The sequence below is a fragment of the Gobius niger genome, assembly GCF_951799975.1.
Source record: "Gobius niger genome assembly, chromosome: 16".
NCBI classification, from domain to species: domain Eukaryota; kingdom Metazoa; phylum Chordata; class Actinopteri; order Gobiiformes; family Gobiidae; genus Gobius; species Gobius niger.
Window position 1 is genome coordinate 16,036,939 of NC_136867.1, and position 27,025 is coordinate 16,063,963.

General features: G+C 39.6%; 2 protein-coding genes across 2 annotated transcripts; both read left to right on the forward strand.

The window, feature by feature from the left end:
* The first annotated feature begins 555 nt into the window (after window positions 1–555).
* LOC306975912 (potassium channel subfamily K member 5-like) lies at window positions 556–13,684 on the forward strand. Its single transcript, XM_079573715.1, has 5 exons — window positions 556–1,026; window positions 10,190–10,301; window positions 10,445–10,611; window positions 10,693–10,861; window positions 11,715–13,684. Exons 1-5 carry the CDS (start codon window positions 841–843, stop codon window positions 12,641–12,643), a joined length of 1,563 nt encoding a protein of 520 aa, XP_079429841.1. The 5' UTR covers window positions 556–840; the 3' UTR covers window positions 12,644–13,684.
* Window positions 13,685–16,757: 3,073 nt separating this feature from the next.
* rab3gap2 (RAB3 GTPase activating protein subunit 2 (non-catalytic)) lies at window positions 16,758–26,932 on the forward strand. Its single transcript, XM_079572984.1, has 35 exons — window positions 16,758–17,127; window positions 17,409–17,494; window positions 17,579–17,696; window positions 17,772–17,853; window positions 17,934–17,981; window positions 18,053–18,128; window positions 18,214–18,315; window positions 18,395–18,494; window positions 20,040–20,138; window positions 20,238–20,386; window positions 20,467–20,546; window positions 20,636–20,734; window positions 21,329–21,468; window positions 21,583–21,778; window positions 21,848–21,991; window positions 22,075–22,157; window positions 22,232–22,296; window positions 22,366–22,456; window positions 22,535–22,656; window positions 22,725–22,938; window positions 23,026–23,123; window positions 23,189–23,297; window positions 23,387–23,547; window positions 23,622–23,796; window positions 23,886–24,029; window positions 24,131–24,237; window positions 24,326–24,392; window positions 24,469–24,539; window positions 24,619–24,654; window positions 24,737–24,811; window positions 25,188–25,403; window positions 25,540–25,629; window positions 25,709–25,930; window positions 26,008–26,172; window positions 26,244–26,932. The coding sequence occupies exons 1-35, from the start codon at window positions 17,019–17,021 to the stop codon at window positions 26,394–26,396; spliced, it is 4,092 nt and encodes a 1,363-aa protein (XP_079429110.1). The 5' UTR covers window positions 16,758–17,018; the 3' UTR covers window positions 26,397–26,932.
* The last annotated feature ends 93 nt before the right edge of the window (window positions 26,933–27,025 follow it).

Sequence of the window (27,025 nt, forward strand, 5' to 3'; positions counted from 1 at the left end):
GGATTCTTCCAAACAATATTAAAGGACTGGGTGCTAATGCGTAATTACTCCACCTACCCCCTCCACCTCACCTCTGCCCAAGTGTTTGTAAACAAGAAAAAAGGAAACGTCTTTGTGCACCGTCATTGTTAGTGTTTTGATTTTCCAAACGGGGCAAATAAGCTTAAGACCCATAATCAAAAGCACACTGTACACTGTAGTTTTGACACAGCCAAGGGAAAACTTACATTCTTATTGCATTAGCCACTAAACCACGTGATTCCCATTTGGTTTAAACATTCATCAAATTAAACAGACTACAAAGTCCATACAACTTGCTTCTTTACAGTTGCATACCTGCTGACCGCAGCTTCAGAAGCCATACACCTGCAGATAAGGAGGACACACAGGAGCCCACGGTGGTACCCCCCCACTGCTACTATCGCCTCGGGGACGTTTTTTTTCCCCTTCTCTTTCTCTTATTTCTGGGCGGATCTTGTGCGCGTCCTCGTTCTCCTCTCTCGCGCACTACTTTAGCAGCTGCCAGTGCGTCCTCCTCCTGCTGCGCACGTGGAAGCGGTGATAGATAGACAGGCAACAGCGGCTCGTGCTGACGGTTAATGCTCAAGTTAAGCAGGTTAAGTTTGGACCTCAATGTTGTCTGCGGGAAAACTTTTCTCACACTCTTCAAAGCCCGGGCGCGGAAGAAGAAACTTTTGGAGACTTTGCTGAAGCCGCGGTTGAAAATGCCTCCAGCGTAAAAACTGTCTCCGGGGCCATTGTCGCTGTCTACCCCCCTTTCCTGTGTCTTCTCTCCCCACGTCTCGTGCGTGTCGACATTGTTGTCACTTTTACAGAAGTATGGTAGATAAGGGCCCCTTGCTGACTTCTGCTATTATTTTTTATCTGTCCATTGGGGCAGCAATTTTTCAAGTCCTGGAAGAGCCCAACTGGAAGCGGGCTGCAAGAGACTACACTGCCCAAAAGGATAAAATACTCAAGGACTACCCCTGTCTGACGAGAGATGATTTGAACAGAATTTTAGAGGTATGGCACACATTTTCAGACACACTGTCTTATTATTAAAGTCAACATCACAAGACAATCAGTTGAAGTTGTCCTTTGATAATAACATTTACAACAGGCGTATGAGCAATCAATCCAACTGTTGCTCGGCACTTTTGGCTACAGGAAGATCAGGCTGGCAGAAGTGCACAGTTAACTTGAAAAATAGCTGCCATACCAAACATGCACAAGCAGGTGTTGCTCTTGAATTCGTCCAATAATCATCTAGATTAAAACTTACTGGAAGCAGAGGAATATTAGCAGAACCTTCTGCTTTGCACAGGTCTGTAGTTGCACCTGCTTGGGCATGCCTCTATGCAAATTGCCTCGCTGTGCAGCACTTGTAAGTGGGGGTTTAGCATTCAACTATCTACCAACAATGATTTGCTACAAAGTCTGCTAATGTTGCCTTGCATAGGCAGTTGTTCCACTGAGAAGAAAGGGAATAGTTTATTTTATTGCCATCATAACTTGGAGACTTGTCTTTGACTAGAGATGTTATGTCAACAAAAAAGTTATGATTTTTGGATGCACTGGGTGAAGTTATAGCCCCAATAAACAAAAAGACACCGTGTTCCATTGTTAATTTCTTGTAAAAAAAATTGTACTCCTTTAACCAGCTGTAAAGATCTGTTTTTTTTTATCATTTCCGTCAGACTTCAATGAACACATAGTGGGTAAACAGAGTATAGTTTGCATGTGTTTGGGCCCCAACTTGTGTTTATTCAGTCGACTAGGAGCTCCTCTGTGACCTTGCTGCCTTCCAGTTGTTGATCCATGCTGCAATATGACCTCAACATATACACAATATATGGCCTACTAGATTTAGTATGTTTCAATATAATTGTATGTATTTATTTTTAATAAATTGTTATTAATTATATGTTATATGTAATGCCCTCAATTATTAGCAAAAGTATTCTTTTAATGCTCTGAGCCAGCTCGTGGTCTTTCTGTTTGCACAATATCTTAAAGTATTGCGAGACAGAACCATCATTGCCTTGGCTATGGTCTATGTAAGCAAGTCTTTTGGACGAGAAAACCCTACAAATTAGTTTTATGCTTATTCGCGTATATTGTGTCATTAATATATTATTTAGTTTCCTTATTTTTATATAATACTCGAACTTGTATGAATTTGTCCTCCTTTTTGAACCTAAAGCACATTTTGTATTGGGGAAGATTTATTGTGGCCCCTCCCCCACATCTGCTGTTGCCTACTGCCTCTTTTTTGTCTTTGGGGGTCTCTGAAAGGGAATATGTCCATGAACCTCCCCCATTCATAGCACCTCAGTAACAGTTGGAGCCTGACACGGGCCAACATTCGCCTCTCAGCTTTGTACAGAATGTCAGACTTTGTTTTGCATATTCAGGCTTCAGAAACTTCAGAAACAACTTTCTAAAAAGCAAAGCTAAAATGTCTTATGTTGATGATAAAGGTAGGCTTTTATAGAATTTACAGAGATCGGACAAGGATGCATTCAGGACTAAACTATCGGGCTAAACCAAGAGTATATCGGCAGTAAATCTTGGCTCAAAGAATCAATACACTTACTGTATGACATAGGGCTAAATGAGGCCAAGTCCTGACACAAACAAAAGTAAACCAATAATTCAGAATTAAAACAATGTTAATGGTGATGACTAATATAATCCCCAAAGACATGAGAAAAGTTGCTGTAACTGACAACTGTCTTCATTTTTACATTATTTTGCTAAACCATTTCAACTTTCCATGAGATTTAAACTAAAATCATAAGCTATGGTTTTGTGAGGAAAAATGCTAAAATATGACCAAAGCAAGGTTTAAATGGAAGTAAATTAGGAAAATCACTCCTTTTTTCTTTTAACCTATTACGGTAATGATCATTTGGTGATACCTTGTGCAGCCCTGTCTACAACCAAAACAAAAAATACATAAATGACTAACTAAACTAAGATCTGAACAGCACTTGTAATAGCAGCAGAAGCTTTTGTACCACCAATGGTCCTCATATTTCCAAAATGTAACTATACATTTTACTTACTCTCCAATGGCACCTGCTACAAAGTGTCTTGCAAAAAAGACTGCAGGCTCAAGTTTTATCATCTTCAAAGTCAGGAGATTTCCACAATGGAAACTCTGCTCAGTTTGTTAGCAATTAAAAACACACTTTATAAAAGCAGCGTTTACAAGTGAAGGCGACAGTCTTGTTAAAGTTGGTCTTCTGTTATGTGTCTCAATAACAGAGAGTTTACTATTAACCGAACAAGCCTTGAAGTGGTCACAGTTTGCAGAATGGATTTTATGGCCCATCAATGTTGGCTCTTGAGAGACTGTTGCAAATGTTCACTTATCATCTCCCGGGCAAATGTAAACTATTAGTGCTGCTGCATGTATGAATAGACCCGGCAGAACATAATGAAAAATCTTTTATTTAGTTTGATGTAAAGAGTTATTTACACTAGTAGACCAACCAATAATTATTTATTAACAAAGCTAAAGCAATCTTTTTTCTATTTTCAGGTGATCAAAATGCACATGAGAAAGCATCAAAGCTTTGTTCATTTTACTTTGAATATTAATGGTAAATGCATCATAAATTAGTTACATTTGATCAACTTGTCATTAATTATCAGTAGTTTTTTGTGATATGATGATAGAGGCGCATTGAGTTGCCTTGCATACGAAATGCGCAGTATAAATAAAGTTGCCTTGCTTTGCCTTTCAATTACATATGAATTTCAGAATTTGTTTTTATGTGTGTCCTAGAGAAAATACATGTATACAACCGTTTTGACAGTCTTTGAATTGTATACTACATGTATACTTCATGTCCTTTTCTCAAATCCACATTCTTCCATCTTGTTTGAGTCTCCAGTCTTGCATGAATGTTCCTAGTCAAGGAACTGGGTTATCTGATTAGACTTTTTGCATGACTAAAGTCACTTTCCCCTAGTGTCTCCACTGCACATGACTGTAATATCACGTTTTATTGGATACATTCTGCAGACACTGCCAGTGTTTTCATCAATACAGTTCTATCACATGCTTGAGGTTTACCATAGCCAGTGGCCAGGCCTCTATGAATGAAGCAGCCCACTGTTTCAGTCGTCAACTTTGCCGGGTGCTTCAGGCCCTGGCCGAATGAAATCCTCTCTTTATTCTCCTTCTAAGTGTAAATAAACGGCTCAAAGTGATAGAAGGTGGTTGTTGATCTTGATGTCATGAGTTTGGAGGTGTAGGCAATGAATTATCAAAACAGACTTGTCTTTGATGCATTCTCTGCATTCTCAAGGGTGTCTGTTTGGGAAAACTCTCCTCATGTGCATTTTGATTACATGCCATAACTGTGATTACAATGGTGACATCATTGAAAAAGAAAGCAGTACATTAGCTTTGCCCTTTAGCCTAAATATAAAACAATTAAAAAAATAAGAGCCTGTCAAGAAAGCAATTTGAATCTGCGTAACCAAACTTAGTGACATTGAAACCTTTGTTAAGATGTTCTAACATGGAATGGACTGCAAAAAAATGACCTAAAGTTGCTGCGAAGTTTTAGCTACCATAGGAGAAAACGTTTACAAAGCTGAACTGGCACAAAGATGGCTATACTGGCCATATTTATCTTGCAGTTTGTGTGAGTCAATGTTAATTTCGTCGACTAAAATATTTAGTCTTAATTTTAGTCAAAGTGATATTTTTGACGACTAAAATTGGACTAAAACTAAATTAAAAGTTTTTCATGAGACTAAAACTATTATTAAAATGTCCAGATATTTTAGTCGACTAAAATAAGACTAAATAAAAATGAAACGGAGAGACTAAAATCAGCCAAACTTCTATTAACCGTCTGAAAGAGCCTCAGATCATGTAAATTCTCTGCCAAAGGATCAGCTCTGAGCTTTGTTCATGTGGAGCAGCTCCATGAAGCAGAGGAACAAGATTAAATATGATTATAATGAATATTATCAATGCAAAGTCGACTAAATTAGTCTTAAATTTAGTCGACTAAATTTACATGCAATTTTAGTCGAGTAAAACTAGACTAAAATTGAAACGTTTTTTTGGACTAAATCTCGACTAAAATTAAATTACATTTTAGTCAAAAGACTAAAACTAAAACTAAAATAAAATATGTTGTCAAAATTAACACTGGTGTGAGTGCAATCCTAACAAAAATACACAGTAGGAACTGAAGTACTCTGTGGCAGCTGTTCTGATAAGGGCCAAGCTTGTCATCGTGTTTTTTATTTTGTGTTGGTTATTGACATGTGCCCCTCTGCTTAGTCTCATGTCACCTTCATCTCTGCCATAAAAGTCTTACTTTTAGCATTGGGCAGTCCACTTTGACCAACGGAAGGCTACTGTTGTGAGTTGCAACATTAGTGTCAGCGTATTTTATGGTAAATTCAAATTGCTGGATAAAAACTAGTGTGAAATGTTGTGAGAGACAACAAATCTGGACTTTTGTCAACTCTGATATCATCACAATCTGATGCTTAAAAGCAAAGTGAACAAAAGGATTGCCTTCAACTTAAATTTCTAAAAAAAAAAAAAGTATGAAGGTTGATACATTTGCAAAAAATCTTAATATCCTTAATGGTACACCTGGTTGAACCCCATCGGTGATCAGTGTTGCTAAAGAAGACTGTCCAGCTAGTTTAACACTTCCTCCGGAGGTGAAGTCAGTGCAGCTTTACAACAGTCTCTTTTATCTTTGCTCCCTCAGGCTGGTTTTGTCTCTTGTTCTCAGGGTCAGCTGTGGCCTGTGGTTGACCTCAGGCTGACCTATGGCCTTTAGAGTACCTTGTAGAACCTGGGGACAAGTCTTTGTTGTTTTGGTGTCAAACAAGGGAGAGACAAAAAAATCCAATATCAAGACTGCAGATGGACTCCACTCGCACCAGAGCACATGGATACTGTAGCTTTTTTTCCCCCACACAGGGTGTTCGAGTTTTTCCTTGCTGCGACGAAGGGTCTTAGGACAGGAGACAATTATCCATCTGCTGCTTTACCGCTGACTGTTTGACATTTGGGTTACCCTTTATGGTATCACTTTATTTTACAGTACCTTGATACATTGTACCAAACTAAATTTAGTACAATGTGAAAAAAAAATTGTACCTATGGGTTAGATAAACAATGGAATAACTTGTATTTGTACTTTGTAGGTACATAGGGTTGGACCATATTGTATCATATATCGTTATCACGATATAATTTTTTATGTCGTTGTAATTTATATATCGTTGTGGACATGATATTTATGTTACGCTCAGCTCCATCAGAGCAGCATAAACACTGACTGAACACAGGGGCAGGTGCTTAAAAAGGATGTAAATTGCTTGAGTAGATCATATTTGCGAGGAAATTAGTATGGCGCTAAAAAAGAGAATGGAATATCTTTTGAAGTAATTGGTTTGTTGTCAGTTATATCATCAAATTTTGTTTTTTTAATTTATTTAACCTTTATTTAACCAGGTGTGCCTTGAGATAAATCTCTTTTCCGAGGGAGACCTGGCCAAGAGGTGCCGGTAACAAGTATAAAACAAATAACAATATATCAGTATCGTGATGTTTCTTTTTTTATATCATGAAAGAGATTTTAGGCCATATCGCTCAGGCCTAGTACATAATGCAATAGGACACAATACCCTTAGGGTTAGCGCTTAAGGTTAGGGCTAAAGTTATGCCTTATAGAGCTGGGAAAAAATCTATTTGATTAAAAAATTGAGTTGATCAGTCAAATCGATTCATATTTTTTAAAAATGGATTTTCTAGTTTTTGGGTTTTTTTTCTGCCCTCTGCTCAGAGGTTATACACATGTGCCAAGAATAACAGAGCCCACCTACGTATTTTTTGTGGTTATTTTAGCTCAATCCAAATACAGTATAAATAATTTGGATGTTTAACAATCTTTGTTGCACAGTGACTTTTCAGTTAGAGAAAGGGTTTGTTTTGTTGGGGGGGTGGGGGGGCATACCTGCAAACGACAAATACATATTATTCCATTGTGTATCTAACTCCTAGGTACAAGTTATTACATATTGTTGCGAATCACATTACATTGTACACAATTGTGTTAGGTACACACACAATGGGATAATGTGTATTAATACTTCGGAGGTACATAAGGGGTATGGGTTAGGTTTAGAGCTAGAGTTGGGGTCCTATTTCTTAATGCATTATATGCTCCAAATTACAATTACATATTATTCCACTGTGTATGTAAAGATAAGATAAGATAAGATGGTACTTTATTGATCTCACAGATGGAGAAATTGCATTCGATGAGAGAGCATCCGGCAGCAGCACCCATTCAGTGCGCACCACTCTTTTTTTTTTCTTTGGTGAAAGATCGTTGTGTCGCGGCCGCCATCTTCACTGTTTTGGTCACCATAGGTACCATAGGTACAAGTTATTACACATTGTTACATAGCACATTACAATTTGGCAGGTACTATGTATCAAAATAAAGTGTTGCCGACATTGGGACATTACTTTTGCTTGTCCTTGTTGTTTTTTTCTAGCTGTTTCCTGTTTGATCAAATAAGCAATACATAGTGGTACAAATTTACAATTCTACTGTACTCAGCTCCTGGGTCTAAAATGCATTTTAGTTGCAGATGCATGGTACAAATTGCAGATCATGCTTGCTTACTGTGCTATTTTCATTCTGCCAGAAATGTCTTTTATTAAACACTTAAATCTGTCTTAACCTTAAAATACAAAACATTCTGTATAAAAAAATATCATTCTTTGAGGTCGCTGCTTCACTTCACACAGGTCACAGCGCGCATCTTAGAATCTCATTACAGGCCTGATGCCAACATTGTCAGCATTAACATTGTAGAGTATATTTACAGTACAAATCTTATCTGTAGGTCATCTCGGGGACATTCACCTTGTCTCTTGCAGAGTAAGGTCTAGCTCCCGTGATGGCTGCTCTCTGCCCTCATAGTAGTTCTGTCAATCAGCAATTCCAATCTTCAAACGCAAGCATTTTTTTTCCGTCTTTTACATAACAGACTGACATGTGCTAGTCGTGCACATTGGGTTACATAGTTGCAGGTACTTGCAAACTATAAATCATGTTAAGACTGTCCATTTAAAGAAACGGTGGACTTTTCAGACTTAAACACCACTGCGTCAGTCTCAGTTCAATAATAAATCAGTTTGAAATCCAGTCACAATACGAACAATACGAGCTACAGATACACAATCTGCAAAAATGGTTCAGTACCTGAGCATTATATAAAATGGAGATCATGCCATGGATATTTTGCTAACAATAATAATTCTGTAGAAAATGTATTTTTTGTATTTTCCTAATGTAATGACAGTTTTATGTCCACTCTACGAGAAAACCCTTCATCTTTTTGTCAAGTTTTGTCAGTATTCATTTTTATGATTTCAGTTTTCCTTCTATATGTTTTTAGATGGGACAGTAGTGTGTGAAAGCGACAGTGAGGGGAGGGATGTTATCAAAGCCCGCTGCAGCCTAAACTCCTAGGCTACTGTGCAACTTTTAAGAATATTTCACAAACTGTCAACAAAACAAATGGGTTCATCTTTTCATTAAAAAGACTTGCTTTGAACAATACAGTATGTTATTTAATGCAGAAAAAAAAGTTTTGTCTTTAAAATCCAGGACTGCCTGTCTCCGGTCAAGGTGTTTTATATCCAGATGACGCAGTGATGTAATGCGCTCCTTTCATATTTTTCAGGAGGAATAATTAGCCACATGGTGTACCTCACAGGCTGTTCCTTTACTCCTAACTTTTACGGCATTGGCCTTGGCTTTGTGGAATGATGTTTTTCTCATCTGTCACTGGTGATGTCTCCCAAATGCCCACTGGAGCAACAGTGTTTTTACAGACAAAAGGCTGCCCCCCTCGCTGCTGCTAATTACAGAGCAGTGCAGTCCCAAACCTGTCATTATTAAACCGCCAACAATATTCGGCCACGATGGGGATTACATGCATTGTGCTAACCTCTGCACATTTCCTGAAAGATGATATTTTGTTGAGGCTTACATTGTATTTGAATACTTGACTAAGTACCATAGAAGAAGTGAATGATTTAATTTGTTGCAAACGAGCATAGAGTTTTGAGCAAAGTATACCAATGTACAAGATAAATAAAATGCATCAATATTGCAGAACTTTGATAATTTTTCTAATACTTAAATGGATATTTCAGGATTATATATATATATGTATATATATATATATATATATATATATAATTCATGCAGTCCTTATATTAATTATTATTATAATATTATTCTTATATTATTATTAGTAACTAGTTGCCTGCATTAAAAACCTCTTCAAAATCATCAGGTAGTCCTCCAATCGTTGTCACATCTGATTTGTAGAAAGCTCCTTTGTGAATTCCATGTGTAGTAATGCCGGCCGCAGGTAAACAAACTACTGCCATCCGGTAATAGACATAGACATGAGCTAGACTAGCACCGAACTAGCACTAGCCTAGTGCCACTAAACTCTTCAAATATATATATATATATATATATATATATATATATATATATATATATATATATATATATATATATATATATATATATATATATATATATATATAAGGACTGCATGTATAAAAAATAAATAAAATCTCCAGAAATCAACAACACTCTGAATAACTTGGAAATAAGGCCCTATGTCAAAAATCTAGAAGTATACCTTTAAGCATCCACTCACATATTTAAAAAGCAAAAACAAAACACCTTTCAAAAGCTATTGCCATGTCACTTGACATATGCTGTACAATGCACCTAAAAAGCACCGGATTAGTGTCAATGATAACTTAAGGTGCATCTACCTGGTCTTTTAGAAAACCTGCGTCATTGCGATTATGAAATGATTGTTTACCCACTCTGTGTGTTGGTCTCCATACCGTAGATGTTTCCTGTTTCACACAGTAAGCAGTAGTTAACTCCATAAGCCCCTTTGGTCAGGGCAGATCTCCAGGGTGCGCTGTGTTACTAGAGATAGCATCAGTCTCGGAAGGATGTGGTTCAAGAAATGAGCCGTACTTCCTGTCTTCTTTCTACTCAAGAAGATGGATGTAGCATTTGATTGCACTTTTTATAAGTAAAGTTTAATCTCATGTTTTTGCTGTTTGCTTGTATTTACTCAGGCAGTATCAGAAGCTGCGGGCCAAGGAGTGACCATCACAGGAAACAAGACGTTCAACAACTGGAACTGGCCAAATGCCGTCATCTTCGCCGCTACTGTTATCACAACTATTGGTAAGTCGTAGATAACAGGTGCATTTCCAGTCAGTTTTTGCAAATATTCCGTAAACTGTATTTTGTACTGTAGAGGTTTTCAGATATATATTATTTTTCAGATATTAATCTTCTTCTTCCTACTTGCTTTTACCTCTTCTCAGGTTATGGAAACATCGCCCCTAAAACCTCCTCTGGCCGTGTCTTCTGTATCTTCTACGGCCTGTTTGGTGTGCCTCTGTGCCTCACCTGGATCAGTGAGCTGGGAAAGTTCTTTGGCGGCAGAGCCAAGCACCTCGGCCAGTACCTGACTAAGAAGGGCTTTTCACTGGTAGGCTTTTGATTCCCATTACACCTCTGTAGTATCCCATAACCCTTTATCTAAGACCCCTTTTTTCTGGTTGTGCTGCAGAGGAAGGCTCAGTTTACCTGCACCGCAATCTTCCTCCTCTGGGGTGTTTTGGTGCATTTGGTGCTCCCTCCCCTTGTGTTCATGTCCCAGGAGGGTTGGACCTACGTTGAGGGCCTCTATTTCTCCTTTGTCACTTTAACTACAATCGGATTCGGAGATTTGGTGGCAGGTAAGTTTACACTTTGAAGCAGAGAACAGTAGCTCTTTATGCACAGCTGTGTAGCAGATTTGTTTGAACACTGGACACAATGTCTCCTTATTGTAGATCAAAGCCTTTTATATTGAAGTAGTCATTCCTAGGCAAAAAGAAGTGTATGGATTACTGAGTGTGAGAATGTGCCTTTCCATAACTTCATATACTTGACATATAAAAACATTGTAGGTGTTGAAATGTGTTTATATCTATGGGAGAGTGATAGTCATTAAATTATCGTACTATTTAAAGTGTGGTTAAAAAGATGACCTTTAATTGCAAATAGAAGATAGTGAGTGTATTATGGAAGTACAGAAACTGAACACTGTTTTTATGGGCCACTTGAATTATGACTGAAACAACACTGCTATCCTGTGTTGTTTCAGTTTTGTTTTCACACATTTTATTGATTAAATATGTTTATGTAAGCTCTCAGTTGAATAGGAATTTTCCATTGGTGGAAAAGATTACAAGTAGTCATTTGCACTTTTTTTTTTTAACAAAAGAAGAAAAAAACAATTTTTAGTTGAAGTGGTTTTGCATCTTTATTAACCTGTTATCTGCCATCTGAGAGATAGGGTTAGGTTTAGGGTTAGAGTTAATTTCTCCAAGTATGCATATCCAAATCTCAAAGCATATTGACAGGGGAGCTTACAGACTGAATAACATTTTACGTCCATAACCCTAACCCTCTAAAACAGGTTAAATTACCAATTGTCTGTCTTGGTGAATTTAAAAAATGAACCAAAAATCAGTACAGATGACTACTTTTCTACTTAAAAGTACATTTAATGATCTTCCAGTAATGGACTTTTCTTGTCCCTTACAGGTGTGGAACCCAATAAAGAATATCCAACGCTGTACCGCTACTTTGTGGAGGTGTGGATTTACCTTGGCCTGGCGTGGCTTTCTTTATTCTTCAACTGGAAGGTGCGAATGGTGGTAGAGGCTCACAAGGCTTTGAAGAAACGCCGCAAGCTTCGCAAATTATCCCTCGATGAGCTGCAACATTATAAAGAATCACACAAAGCATCCCTTAGAATGCCTCCGACTCCTAATGACGTCAATATATTTAGCTTTCTGTCCAAAAAGCAGGAGGGATACAACGACCTGATTAAGCAGATTGGTCACAAAAAAGACAACCAGCCGAATGGGTCTGCAATCAATGCCATCAACAAAGCCAAATCTAAAGACATGGGCCGATCACAGAGTTGCAACGATGCCCCAGTATTTAACGGTCACACCATTTTGAGTCTGGACAGGTCTCCACGCCAGAAAAGGCGTTATAGTTTCAGTGACCGTGTGACAGTAGCCTTCTCTAAATCAAAGAACTACCTCTTGGGTACAGATAGTGGTTTGCTGCTTACAGAGGACCACGTGGAAAATGAAGTTAGCCCTGACTTGTTTGAAAACCAGCTCGATAAAGACGTAGATATTGAAAACGCCGGCGGGGGCGATTGCAGTAAACGAACATGGGACAACAAAGAGTATCATGCACTCACTATCCAAAATGCTAACATTACTTTCATTGACGAGGAGAACTTTTTAGGCAGTAACTTGGAGGAGGAAGAGGAGGACAATGATTCAAAAGCGAAACTGTCCATAACGACGTGTGACGAAAATATTGAAACAAACTCTAAAGAGGAGCAAGGATCGGAGTCTGATGAGTCTGTCTTTACCAGTGACTGCTCTGAGCACAGCCACTCCTATGAGAAACTGGTGGAGGAATACTCTAAAGAGGACAACACGGACACATGACTCAATAGATGAGGTACAACTTGAGTCTAAAATCATTTCAAAAATCACTATGTGCCATTAATACGTCTGCTATCAATGCGACGTTATGAAGAATCAAACATTTCAGTGCACTTTTGGGTCGAGTGATGAAAGACTGTGCAGCCAGAGAATCAAAATTTCAGTGAATGTAGAAGAAACATTCTTACATTTTTGGCAACAAAATGAACAACACATGTAACCTGTTATATTTATGTATTTTTATATGGTTAAATGCATCTATGTATTGTATTGCAATTTTACACCCTTATCCGAGAGTTTTCTACCTAAGATTGTGGAAATGACAGTCCTTTTAATTATTCATCATATTGGTGAGTTTTATAAAACTGGCTTTAAATGAAGGACTGTGGCTTGTAATGGGTTTAAGTCACTGCCATTGCACAATCACCTCCAATAAGGACAGTTCAAAGTCCTTGATTGTGTCTTTTAAAAAACTGAGCCAAACATTTGCTCTTTGATTTTATATGTCTGTCTGTGCTGGAGGGTTATTTTGACTGCGCTCAAGGCCACCAAGCCACATAACAAGTTGAAGAACGTTAACTACTATTGTTGTTCACAGGGAAATGGTGTGATTGATTGTGAAAGTGCTTTCAGACAAGTGAATTTCCTATGCCTTACATGTGAGTTTTTCACAGATGAGCCTCCCACATGCCTTTGAAGGTTTTTATCAGGACTTGAGAATAGTAGATTGCTGCTCATGGTGTGCCGTAGGGATTGTGCATGTTCACGGTGCGTAATGGGAATGTTTCACAGTGACAATATTTTCACTTTCCTTGTTTGCCTTGTACACATTGGCTGCTGTCCCGACAGGAGCACTCTGGTCCAAGGTCTTGTGTTTGCTGTACGGCCCTTGCAATGCAGCGAGTGAAGTGCCGCTCATGTCAGGCGACCAAGGTTAACCTGTAACAGATCAATGCTCCTGACGTATGTTCAGTCATGAGACAGAGGCAGCTGCACAGCGCTCAGGCCTGTGCCACTTCCCTGTTTCACTGTAGCTGTAACTGCACAGGCGTTTTATATATATATATATATATATGTATATATGTGTATATATGTGTATATATATGTATATATATATATGTGTATATATATGTATATATATATATGTATATATATATATATGTATATGTATATATATATATGTATATATATATATGTATATATATATATGTATATATATATATGTATATATATATATGTATATATATATATATATATATATATATATATATATATATATATATATATATATATATATATATATATATATATATATATATATATATATATATATATATATATATATATATATATATATATATATATATATATATGGGATTGTTATTCACTGAAGCTGAGCCTATTCACAAATTGCCTACATCACGCACTGAAAACTTGAAACAGTGTTACTATGTATTGTGCAACTCTCTTCAACCAGATTATATATATAAAGTACAGATTTGTAGCTTCGTGTACAGAGACCACACTTTCTGACTTCCTCAGTGACTGCAAGTAAAAAGGTCTTAATTCTGTAAAGTAGAGAATAAACATTAATTTGAATGACTCACTGAAGGTTGAGCCTGGTCACAGGGTGTTTTCTTCCATATTGGCGCATAAACCCACTTGTATCTTACACGCTCTGTGTAAGCGCTGCCTTGGTACTTGAGAAGACTGAATTCAAGCATGTCCCCGGGTTAAATGAAACATGCGTAAGTCCACGTGTTCTGTGACTTTCTTTGTGGCTGTTCCACTGTGTGTGACTCCAGAATTTATGTTTGTCATGTCTTTTTTATTATTAAATTATTCATGTTTTTTGAAAATTGTTTGTAACAAAGGTATATTTCATTTCATTCATAATAAACTTGTAACAAAATGTTCATAAGCTTTTTGCTTGTTTTGATTATTATTCTTGGTAGTTTGTAAACTCTTATAATAAGCTGTATATATGTGCAAGTTAGGTACCTGCCTACCTACTTTATGGACCTACGGTTAAAAGAATGACCTCCCTCCAAATGAAAATACTGTAATCCATATTGACATTTTTATATGGCCTTAGTCTTACTGAAAATATACAGAGCATTTTCAGTTAAGCAAAAACAACCTTGAAGTTATGTTCTTGTCACTGTTGATGGCAGCTTCTGAAGCAAGACCGTAAAAATGTGCTGAGGCCAATGGAAACCCAAAGTGTCCAGTTTCTGTGGGATTCCTCTCAAGACATAAATCAAGCTTCAGTATTTGTCTTCTATAACCTACTTTCAAGAAAATTAGCATTTAGGGTGGTAACGCCAGCAATACATTAAGTCTTTAGTGAAATGTATCTTTTAAGAGATTTAACTAAAGAATGAGTCCGTTTTTCTGTAGAGGACTGCACCGACAGAAAAAACATAAGGGAATCAAGATCACATGACAGTGGTTCGTGTCCTCTGGAGCCTCAAATGCAAACTATGCAGACCTCATTTCATTGTGCTGGATGCTGGTTCCTCTTAGGTTTTATTTTAATTCCAGAACAGTTTAATCACATTATTATGGAAAAGAAATAGGTTGCGTAAAAAACAACAACATAAAGAATAGAGAGACTCCTTGACAGTTTGAACAACTTCATGCTGTAGTATTATTATGTTCCCTCCAAAAAAAACAATCTGCTTCATTCCCCTGTGTGCAAGGTCAGCAGAGGATGAGTCCAGGCATTAAAAAAAAAAAAAAAAATGCACAATTACCTGTTGACATATGCAAGGGTGTAAACAAACACAAGTTTAAAGAGGGGGATAGGAGGGGGGGCTGATGTGATACTCATAGATGTGTGTGAACTTTTCAGAAATCTTTTGCACCAGAGCGCTTCCTCCAGAGGTTGTGTTTTCCAGATGTGGAGAGCATTTGCGAACAGATTATGGCCAGACTGGCTAGAACACATGCACAGAGTTGAAGTCATACTGAACACATCAGTACAATGTGTCTCAAAAATCAAAAACATGAAGTTTCATCAGCAAACAGCAAAAGTTCATAGTCTATATCATTCTTCATCCAATTGCTGTAATAACAAAGTAGTAATTGTCATGTTTGTGCCACATTGCAATTTTAGCCATATTTGTGCTTCTATGACACCCGCTCATGCAGATCAAAAGGGTGATGTCTCTTGCCCAACAACAGTGAACTGGAAGAGTAGGCTTTTTAAAATAGCACATATCTGTATGGTACCCATTCAACCAAAACAGGAAACTTCTCCAGTTTTTTTTGTATTGTTGTGTTGGTGTTATGAAGTACCATTTTCCCAATATAGATGATCATATATATATTTAGATATATTTTTACCAAACTTCTTAAGTGGGATGCTATTTAGGTGCTGACTACTTTTGTATTACGCCATCACAGCGAGAAAATAATCCAATGGCATCTCCTATTGTGCCCCAGGATCACAATTGGCCTGGGACACTTGAGATGCCAGCTCATTTCCTTGTTGACAGAGGAAGGGGGGACCAGATGGGAGCTGTTCCTGCGCCCCAGCCCCGGTAACACAGAGGAATTAATAGCCTCTGGCCTAAGGACCTTTCGGACACCCAATTGTTTCCTGAGGTTTTTTGTCTGGCCTTCCGGACAGGAAACTTTTGAGCACCCCAGGGATGAGTTCATGGAAGTTTAACGGCAAAGTTCCTAAAATAATAATAATAATAATAAATAAATAAATAAATACATAAAGAGAGAGAGAGAGAGAGAGAGAGAGAGAGAGAGAGAGAGAGAGAGAGAGAGAGAGAGAGAGAGAGAGAGAGAGAGAGAGAGAGAGAGAGAGAGAGAGAGAGAGAGAGAGAGAGAGAGAGAGAGAGAGAAAACATATTCCATCCTACAGAGTTGCGCCTATGGGAGAATTGCGCTCTGCTGCCCCCTAGTGCTTTGCTTCCATTGTGAACTACTGTACCGATAATAAGATTATTTGAACCTAATCCTTATTACATTGCCGATTGTTGGAGTGTCATTTATTTTACAAAGATAGAGGAACAACTAGACACGAAGGCAAGTTGAAAACTGAAATTTGTGCCCACCGTTTTATTTGGAAAGAACCAGCATCCCGGAAGTGACCTATGTTATTATGCTAGCGATGTGTCATCAGCAGTGAAGTATTGCAGATGTCGGAAAACATTTGAGACCATAGCATTGATCAGATATTAGTTCCCGAAGAAAGGTAAACATTGAAAGTGTCTATTTGGCTAGCTGTCGGTCACAAAGAAAGAGTTTAGCAGAGAATTATATTGCCAAGCTAATCTTGTACAACTGGGGAGTTAGCCTTAGCCACTAGGCTAATTGGGCTCAACCTTTCTTTCTTCGGTCCTAACGGGACAGAAGAGAAATGTCCTGTAGCTTATTGGAGTTCTGTAAGCTCCAGGAGCTGAAAACCGTCCGAGACTTTTTGTTCCAGAGCCAGAAACCTGCACCCGAGGAGGACAAGGCTCAAACAGGTGAGAAGTCCGAGCAGACACTTAACATTGCTTGAAAAGACGCTGAAAATAAATTGCTTTGCAAAATAGCAACTAGTTTGTAGACCACTCTATTTGAGGAGAGACTGATTAGCTGCTGCAAGCCGCCTCTTAAGTTCCCTGTGAATACATCGCTGGACATTGAGGAAAATTAGTTTCCTAAATGTTGCGATGTGTTAATGCATAGTAATTCATTGACAACTTTTGATCACATTGTTGCTGCTGAATACAATGTGCCATGATTTTGTGTTTTTCTTGGACAGATGAGTTGACTTGGGACACCTCAGATTGGGAGTCTGCATGGGAGAATGATGTTAAAGAGGAAAACGCAACCACTCCCACTTCTACAGTAATGTTTTCTTGTCATCTCTCTTATAGCATGTAGTATAGAATACATGGAAGTACACATAATGTAAATATACTGTTGTTCCAGGTGGATGAGAGTGTGGGGCAGACTGCACCGGGCTGGCTGCAGGACTGTGTTGTGGCTCTGTCGCCCTGCTCTGACTTGTTAGTGGTGGCACGTGAACAGAAAGCTGTCTTCCTCTCAGGTCACACACATACCCCCACACAGTTGCTAGTATTACAGTCGGTGAGCAATAAAGGATGATGAATCTGTCTTACAGCTAAGTGGCGAACAGATGACGGTGGTCGAGAGGAGATGACCCTGGCCATGTCCTGGTCTGGAACTCTTAGTACTGAAGAAGGGTAAGCTGAAAAAGATAAGGAGTGGGCTTATACACAAATTAAAGTAAATGTTCTAACTAACTAGTAATGAATTGTGACAGAGAGTCTGTAAGCAGCGCCATTTGTATTCCTTTGGCCAGTCAGAAGAGGTAAGTGTATGGTGCCTGTTTAGTTTAAATAGACTTGGATATAGTTGTAAGTACGCTATTGTCGCCTGTAGGAGCTCCACGGGGAGGCCTGACTGGACATGTGTGGTTGTGGGTTTCACCTCTGGCTATGTGCGCTTCTACACAGAGGTGCAAAACCTTATTTTGCATGTTGCACAACCGCTGCAACCTTTTATCTGATGTACAGTAAAACTTAAAAGTTGTCTTTGTTCAGCATGGTGTTCTGCTGCTGGCTCAGCTGCTTCATGAGGATCCTGCTTTAAGGCTCAAGTGTCGCACCTATGAGATCCCTCGTCATCCTGGAGTAACAGAGCAGGTAACACACTTGTCCTTCCTGTGTCTTTACGGTTATTAAAATTACCTCATTGTGTACTAATTACTTTGTCCTGTCTCAGCATGAGGAGCTGAGCATCCTTTATCCTGCTGCTCTGGTGACCATTGATGGCTTCAGCCTCTTCCAGTCTCTGAGAGCCTGCAGGAATCAGGTGGCAAGAGGTAGTACCTTTGAACTGTGTTTTGTAGTAATACAGGTATGCAAGTAACTTGCAATGCACAGTGTGTGGGTGTAAACTTATGTTTATTTCCATGGTGTTTGGATAGAGATTGCATCAAAGCATTCAGGTACCTTCAAACATTTGTTAGCTGTGCTCTGCTCATACGTCACATACACTTTTCCCACATTTTGTTATGTTAAGGCCAATGTACACCATAACGCAGCGCGCCCCGGCACGTCCTCTGACGCGCGTCCATGTGGGATTTCAACACACACTGGAGCGCGCCGCATCACGGCACTTCAGAATTTGTCTCGCCTGCCAGACACTTTTCTGTTCAAAAGAAGAACCGTCTGGGCGGCTTTTGACCCACGATTTGACCCACATCGGTCCAATCACGCACCAAGAGACGGAAGCCGTCATCTGTCACCACCACGCACTCTTCCAAAACACTAAACATGGCGGCGTGGCGACCGATACACTGTTTTCTTCTGCTCTTTCGTCTGTTTTAAATCATTTGGAAAATATTAAATCCCTAAAACCGGAGCAAGAAACACCGTTCGAAGCGTTCCTCGTTAAAAAGAAATCGTTGAGATCATGCTTGCTCCCAGACTATGTCTTTGAAAAAGCATGTAGTTTAGCAGGCCAGACAACTTCAGAGGCTTTCCTCAAACCGAACCCAGGACCTTCGAGCTGTGAGGCACACGCAGTAACTGTAATTTGTTTTTTCTCACTGAGCTCCAGCGTTATTCTGAGAAAATGGGAGAACCTACAGACGGACGACCACCTTTTTTTATTCATCAATCTACACACAATATCACATAATGACAAAGGGAAAAAATGTTTTTTAGAATATTTAACAAATTTATTAAAAATAAAATTCTTCTTGTGATTTTGGAAAGACACACAGCTCTCTATAACAGTGATTCTTAACCATAGGGCCGCGGCCCTACTCGACATGCACTGTCAGTTGTGGGACCTTATAGAGTATAAGGTCCCACAACTGACAGTGCATGTCGAGGCACCGTTCTGGGGAAGACCACTGAAAAATTGTTGCAGTGTTAAAGGTCCTGAAGAGCATAGTGGCATCCATTATTTCTAAATGGAAGACGTTCAGAACCACCAGGACTGTCCAAACGGAGCAATCGGGGAGAATATAATGCTCCAGCATTATCCTGAGGAAATGGGAGAACCTGCAGATGGTAAACCATCTCTACCATAAAGTGGAGTGCTGCAGTTTTGTTTTAATATATTTTTAAAACATTAAAAATAACGTTTGTCCCTTTATGATTATGTGGTATCGTGAGTCGATTGGTGAGAAAAAACAAACAAATTTAATATGTGTTGGAATGTTGCTGTAACAAAAAAAAAATGTGGGAAAAGTGTAGGAGTGTGTAGACTTTCACTATCCCCTGTACATGCTCAAGTGTAGTGTAACCCAGTTTAAACTTAGCCCTGCTTACCCTATTGCAGTAAATACCTAGGCATTTGATGTAACTTAGCACAAAGGAATTTTCATGAGAAACAAACAAAATCTGCTCGTGTCCAGCTACGGCAGCAGGTAGTGATGTGATTCAGCCTCCTCCTCTGGCCTATAAGAAGTGGGCTCTGCAGGAGATGGACAATATTGTAGATCATTGCAGCGTTGGTGAGTGAAGTGTTACTGTATTATGCCCTTATGTATATATATTTTAGAATATAAAAGTCTCATTTCTCAATGTCTCACTGTCATTATATTATTTTCCAGGTGTTATGGCAACATCTGTTTTTGACCAAATGAAGAATGCTTCTGTTCTTGGAGGGTTCAATGCTTCCATCAAGGGCAGCCCTCCTGCCATGTCTCAGTATGTGACTGTGGGAAGTGGACCATACACAGGATTCTTTTACGCTGTAGAAGTGAGATAATTTAAACTAACTCTCTAATACACAAAATAAACTTGCATAATTAAGTGTGTCTTTTCCATTTGTTTTTTCAGGGCAACTCTCAGCCTCTTTTGTCTCATGTGGCCTTGGCTGTGGCTAGTAAACTCACCTCAGCTCTGTTTAATGCTGCCAGGTAAACCCTTTTTGAGTAATCAATCATTCTTAAGAGTATTTGAACAGTACGATGGCCTGACCCTCTCTCCTTTGTGATATTGACCTTAGTGGGTGGTTGGGTTGGAACAAGAACAAAAACAAGGCTGAGGAAGAAGCTGCTCAAAAGCAAAAACCTAAAGTGGAAGCTGCTACACCTCTACCAATCAGGTGAACAGCTATGCTATTGTATTTGTTTTTATTCTGCCAATAAAAATGTACAGTGGTACAGTGGTTAGCTCTTGTGCTTCACAGCTAGAAGGTCCCGGGTTCGATACCCACTTCTGTGTGGAGTTCTGTGTTCCCCGGGTACTCTGGTTTCCCCTACCACTAAAACATGTACAATAGGCCTGAATGATTGTAGTGTGAGTGAGTGAATGAGTGGTTGGTGGGGGTCGGACTGGTCGCCTCGTTTCCGTCAGTCTACCCCAAGGGCAGCTGTGACTACAATAGTAGCTTACCACCCCCGAGTATGCCTTGAATGAATAATGACTACAGTGTAGTGCTTTGAGAAACTTGGTAACATGCATGCATGTAACGTGCATGTTCTTCCCGTGTCTGCGTAGGTTTCCTCCGGGAACTCCGGTTTCTACCACTAAAAACATGCACAATAGATTCCCCTCTGGGCCCAGGACTCCCCTGAAAAAGAGATTCTTAATCTCAGTGGGACTATCCTGGTTAAATAAAGGTCAATAAATAAATAAATAACACAGGCTTGTAAAGTGCAATACAAATGTTTGTTATTAAACTTGCTCTGTCATTTAGATTTGGTCTTCCTGACTCTCGTCGTCATGGTGAATCCATCTGCCTTTCCCCTTGCAACACTTTGGCTGGTGTGACGGATGATTTTGGACGCGTCACATTGTTGGATTTGGTCAGGGGCATTGCTATTCGGATGTGGAAAGGTAAGCACAGTGTTTTTCATCAGGTCTAATGAAATAAGGTCAGTTTAACTGAAGCTATGTAATGTGTCTATGAAAAGCACAAAACTTAAAATTCCCTTCTCTTGTGATGTTCAGGTTATCGAGATGCGCAGCTGGGTTGGATGCAGATTGCAGAAGAGCGAGGCATGCGGGACACACACTCCTCTGCTCCCAGTCCCAGACGGCATGCCCTGTTCTTAGTCATTTATGCTCCTCGAAGAGGAATCCTTGAAGTCTGGGCAATGCAGCGTGGACCCAGAGTTGGAGCCTTTAATGTTGGAAAACACTGCAGGTGTTTACTTCGGTTTACAATATTAAAACCTCCAGGCACAGTCAGAGATAGCTGTTATGTGATTTCCAGGTTACTTTATGCTGGCTATCGGCTGATGGGAGTGAACAGTGTGACGAGTCAGGGCTGGCAGCTTCACACGCAGCAGGTCTGTCTACTGGACCCCACCAACGGAGCACTGAGGACTGTGAACATTCCTTTCCACTTGGCACTCAGGTAGGCTCTTATAAGGAAACATGTAAAGACTGTTATAGGATTAGCTCATTTCATATTCATATGTTTCATCTCTCCTGCTTAAGTGACAAAAAGAGTGAACGGGCCAAAGATATGCATCTCTTAAAAAAAATAACTACATTGCTAAAAAGCAGAGATGTAGAACCTGGTGAGAATTAACAGAAGTGTTTTGTTTGTTTGTTTATACAAGTGTTTTGTTAATTGTTCTGGTTTTGTTTTTAGATATTTTGGAGAGTGAAACTCAAAGTTTGTTGTTGGACATTAAGCACCCTGCAGTTAAAAAACAGGTAAACCGGATGGATGGCCAATATGGCAAAAGCAAAAAGGGAGATTTATTGACCTCTATATTCTTTTAGGCATTGGAGTCTCTGCTGTCCCATAGGAGCGCCCCTGTTTCATGCCTCGTTAACATCAGCAGTACCTTATATGACAGTCTCAAAAGTCAAGGTAGGCAGGCAGATCAACATCATACTTCATATTTTTTTATCTTGACTATTTAATTCAGTTGATTTTATTTGCCTTTAGATCCTGATCAAGTTGATGAAACATTACTCCACTTTTGCTCTTCGCGGTTAAAACTGCTCAGGCTTTATAGTGACATTCAAGACTTCAACTCCTACTCAGATGCAACAGAATCCTCCCATGAAGTGAATGCCTTCATCCATTTTTTTGGCTGTTTAAAATTATATTTGTTATTAATGCATTTTCCTTTTAGATTGAACCTATCGAAGGCATTAAGGATGACCTCTCTCGCGTGGGCCCGATCTTGCAGCGCTACGCTCAGCTCAACACCAGACCTAGTGTTACTTTTGTCCAGGACTCTCCGGACCAGCCCATGACAGTACAGGCATTTCTCTCCCACATGGAGTGCACAGAAGAGGACACGCTGAAGGTGATCTGCAAAGAGGACTGTCAATGGAACCAGCTAGGTACAACAATGTGAAGTGCAAATATGTTCCTTACAGATGTTACAGCAGTATTGTACATGTGCTATTATACTGTTAATACACTTGCAGGTAATTTCTTCTTCTGGAGCGCTCTGTGCGGGAAAAGCTCAATACATAAAGTGTGTGAAACACTAGAGCAGGCTAGGATCACTCCACAACAGTTACTAGTAAGTAAAAGTAGAACATTGACTGAATGCGTTTATCTTATAATGATTTGTTATCTTCTCTTTAGTCTCTGTTGCTGAGCATGTGGTTACAAAGGGAGAAAGAGATACTACAGAAACCTGAGGAGACTGTTCAAAATCTACACACCTTACTTGTAGCACTCAGCAACATGACGGGTATGGTTCTTGAACATAAGTGTTTGATTAGATTTTGTTATTAGATGACTAAATACATTATAAAGTGTGTTGAAAACTATGTATCGTAGGTGCAGTTGAGGAGACATGGGACACCCAGTCTGTCTCCCCCTGGTGGCAGCAGGTCAGAAACACATGTGTCCAGTCCCACAATGCAGCAGCTGCTCTGTTGGCAGCCTTTGTTGCCCATTGTGCTGCCAAGGCTAGTATTACAAGCCGAGCTGACAGCAAGGTGTGGAATCATTCTGGTGTACAATATTTGTGACAAATGTTTAGATCGACTCAAGGTTGTTTTGTGTTCGCCAGTTGCAGTCGGAGTGGGAGGCGGTGTCCCTGGAGTTGGAGCAGTGGCTGGTGTGCGTGCGTCAGCTGGAGGATGTTTTGGTTCTGCAGACGCTGCTGCTCCTGCCGGCACCTCAGGGCACCACAGGGGGCGCTCAAACACACTGCTCTATAAAAATGCTCTTAGAGGGAGGCGCTGGTACAGTCTTTAATAATCTTAAGAAATATTTCCTCATTACCAATTGTACTTCCTACTGACAGTGTTCTTTTGTTCCCTTACATTTTCAGGTGGAATTGCAGACAGTGTTTCTAAATGGGTATTTCGGCATAACTTGGCCCCTGAGCGTCTAAAGGAAATTGTTGATCAGAAAGACGCAGAGACTGAAGAAATGGGTGACAACAAAAATCAAGTTAACAGCGATCAAACTGCAGGTCAGAATCAACTGCTGTGTGACACAGTAAATATTATCACTCTGTATAAAAATCCATGATGATTGAGGATGTTGTTTGCATGTGTGTATGTTTTTTGTAAGGGCTGTTACTTGCACTGTGCAAGCGCTTTCCAAACTCGCTCTCTCCAGATCTGCTCTTCGCTCATTGTTGTTGGGAATATGTGGTTCAGTGGAACAAGGACCCGGAGGTAACCAGCACTCACTTACACTATCCTTATTTACAGTATGTGACAAAGGTTTTTGTATAAAAATTCATTCTTGTATCTCTTTTTCTAGGAGGAACGTTATTTGTCCTGGGCAGTTGAACATCTAAAACAAATTTCCAATGCACATATCCAACTAGGTATGTGACATTTCTCATGTATTTGCTTGGCAAATATGACTTCTTTACACTGTAACATCTCTAAAAATATTTACAGGTATTTCAACAATGATGTGGAGTACATTTATTGTCAAGCGGGTTTCTTCAACCACGTTTCTTATGGAAAAAGTACACTATAATCATTCAATATCAAATACGCGTTTTATTTAATTTGAAACTAAAACCATCCATCGTTTTGTTTATGTAGGTTGGAAAAGCCCCAAAAGATCGGTTATGTCGAAGGGTGTGTGTCTCCTTATTCTTATTTAATATGTAATATTTAACTGTTTTTGATTGTTTTCTCACATGTAATGTCTGTGTTTTAGGATGTGGGGATGGGGGACAAGGCAGTGACAGCTTTCCTGGGCAGCTGTGTCCAGTTGCTGCAGATCCTGATGGAGGTGACTGGACAATTGGTTAAAAATGAGTACCATTTGTCATTTTTGAAATACCTTGTAAGTAATTATACTCTGAGACTAAGCATGGAGACTGGGCTGTTTATCTGAACACAGCATGGCCAGCCCAAGCAATTTGCAGACTCATTTCTGTCTGCCTTAAAATGTTCATGCTGTAAATAATTGACTGATGATCACGACAAAAACAGCACTATTTTGGTCTTTTATGATAGGCTGTGTGGTTGTGAGCTTGTGCAACTGCAGTATCTGCCATAACTGCTGTGTTTTCTGCATTTTGATAAAAAGAAAAATAACAATAATAAACAATTATTGCCCTTTTTAATCAAGGAAAATGTTTAATGTTGTTTGTCTCAATTTGAAGGCGGACTCTGTGGTGGAGGAAGATGCTGTTCCAGAGTTTTCAGTTGAGGAGGTGTGGAGCGGAGCTGAGGGCCCGGCCTCCATTGCAGAACTGGCCATGGAGCAGAGAGGGGTCCACTACCCCCTGGTTCAACACCACTGCCTGCTCGCCTCTCTGCTGCACATGGCTATGACTTTCAGCATGAAAGTCAAACCACTCGCATTGTTTGACAGCAAGGTGGGCATCCGTACATCTTCTGCACTTTAGTCCCAGAAAAACCAAAAAGATGAAAGTGCTTTTTCCCATTGTCCTAAAGCCCCTAAAATATAAATTATGCTTTGAGACAAGCAGCAACATGTGTTTTCTTTTTTAGGGCAAAAATGCATTCTTTAGAGATCTAACAACCATCCAGTTGATGCCCAGTGGAGACATGGATCCTTCAATTGTATCAATGCGCCAAGATGTAAGACGTAATTTAGTTTCCCTTTTAGCTGAAAATAAAGCTAACATATTTGAAAACCATTTTGTTTTTTTGTTTACAGTTCCTCCTGCGAGTACTGACCAGCTGGGTGCAGGCGATAGACACTACTCCCTCCTCCTCAGAGTCTGGCTCCACTCCTCTCCCCTCTAACGGTCCTGCGGCCGACTGGTGGCCTTCCCTCTGTCTAGACCTGGGCTCTCTGCTCCAGGTCAACCCCGATATCCTGAGGCGCCATCTTGTCTGTGAACTGTACAACCAGGGTCTAGACCGCAGAGCTGAACAGGTACAAAAAAATAAATACGATTTTCTTTTCTCTTTGACAATGATCTGACGTTGTTAAATTGGCTTTGGTGTCTTCAGTTGATGTTGGAGGTGGAAGATAAAGACGTGCTGGGCTCTCAGTTGCTGGTGTTGACTGGGCAGAGACTGAGTTTCTCTCTCCTGCACAGCCAGAGCCAGACGCAGCCCGCGATGGAGCTACTGGCCCGTCTGCCCCCTACTCTTTGCACGTGGCTCAAAGCTATGGTGAGTTATGTCTGAACGGTAACTACAGATCATCCCAGGTATCGGTACTTCATCATTTGTTTTGTGGGCAGGACCCCGGTGAGCTGCGTTGCCCCATGGTGCCCCTGTCTCAGACCAGCAGACTGGTCAGCCGGCTGATTGAAATCCTACCAGAGAACCATGCTCAGTACAGCCTCGCTCTGCACCTCCTGGAGGCTGTGGAGGCACTCACCACTGAAGATTGACCCAGAAGAAACGTATAAGACCAGAATAGAAAGATGTTTTTAAAAAGGAAATGGTGACAAGGGCAAAAACACCCCAGTAATCATGATGAAATTGTTGTATTTTGACTTGTGTTAACATGTTGAATGTGGAACTGTGTTACCAGCCAGGTATTAAGACTTTTATGATCGGTTTTCATATCACACATCTGTAAGCCTTTGCAAATATATGGTCTGACATTTTTCTTGGTTTCACTTTCAAAACAAACAGTCTGGCTGATAACAGTGGAAAAGGCTTTTAACCCTTTTGCATGTGTGAAATTATGTTTTCATGGATCTACTTCTTTAATGCTGACTACTTTAACTCTTGAGTGCCATGTTTAATTTCTCGCTTTGCTCTCGACTGATGTAACGATAGTTGTATCATAAAATAAATACCTTATTTTTTATTTATATATACAAACAGGTATGTGCTAGCTGTGCCTGTACACCTCTATTCTGTAGTTTAACATGCTGCTTTTCACACAGGGCTAATCAATGCAGAATAAAAGGGTTTCTCAAAAAAAAGTGATGCTTTAATTTCCATCATGCGCCATTATACAATATACATACTCCAACTCTCTTTAAATTCTAAAAATAAAATAAAACAAAGC

What these genes read in the sequence shown, in the direction of transcription:
- LOC306975912 (XM_079573715.1), top strand. Translation starts at nt 841, where the DNA reads ATGGTAGATAAGGGCCCCTTGCTGACTTCTGCTATTATTTTTTATCTG. An exon ending in TACTGTTATCACAACTATTG is followed by an intron (nt 10,302 to 10,444) that starts GTAAGTCGTAGA and finishes ACCTCTTCTCAG; the next exon opens with GTTATGGAAACATCGCCCCT. An exon ending in ATTCGGAGATTTGGTGGCAG is followed by an intron (nt 10,862 to 11,714) that starts GTAAGTTTACAC and finishes TGTCCCTTACAG; the next exon opens with GTGTGGAACCCAATAAAGAA.
- rab3gap2 (XM_079572984.1), top strand. Translation starts at nt 17,019, where the DNA reads ATGTCCTGTAGCTTATTGGAGTTCTGTAAGCTCCAGGAGCTGAAAACC. An exon ending in GCTCTGTTTAATGCTGCCAG is followed by an intron (nt 20,547 to 20,635) that starts GTAAACCCTTTT and finishes TATTGACCTTAG; the next exon opens with TGGGTGGTTGGGTTGGAACA. An exon ending in ACCCTGCAGTTAAAAAACAG is followed by an intron (nt 22,297 to 22,365) that starts GTAAACCGGATG and finishes ATATTCTTTTAG; the next exon opens with GCATTGGAGTCTCTGCTGTC.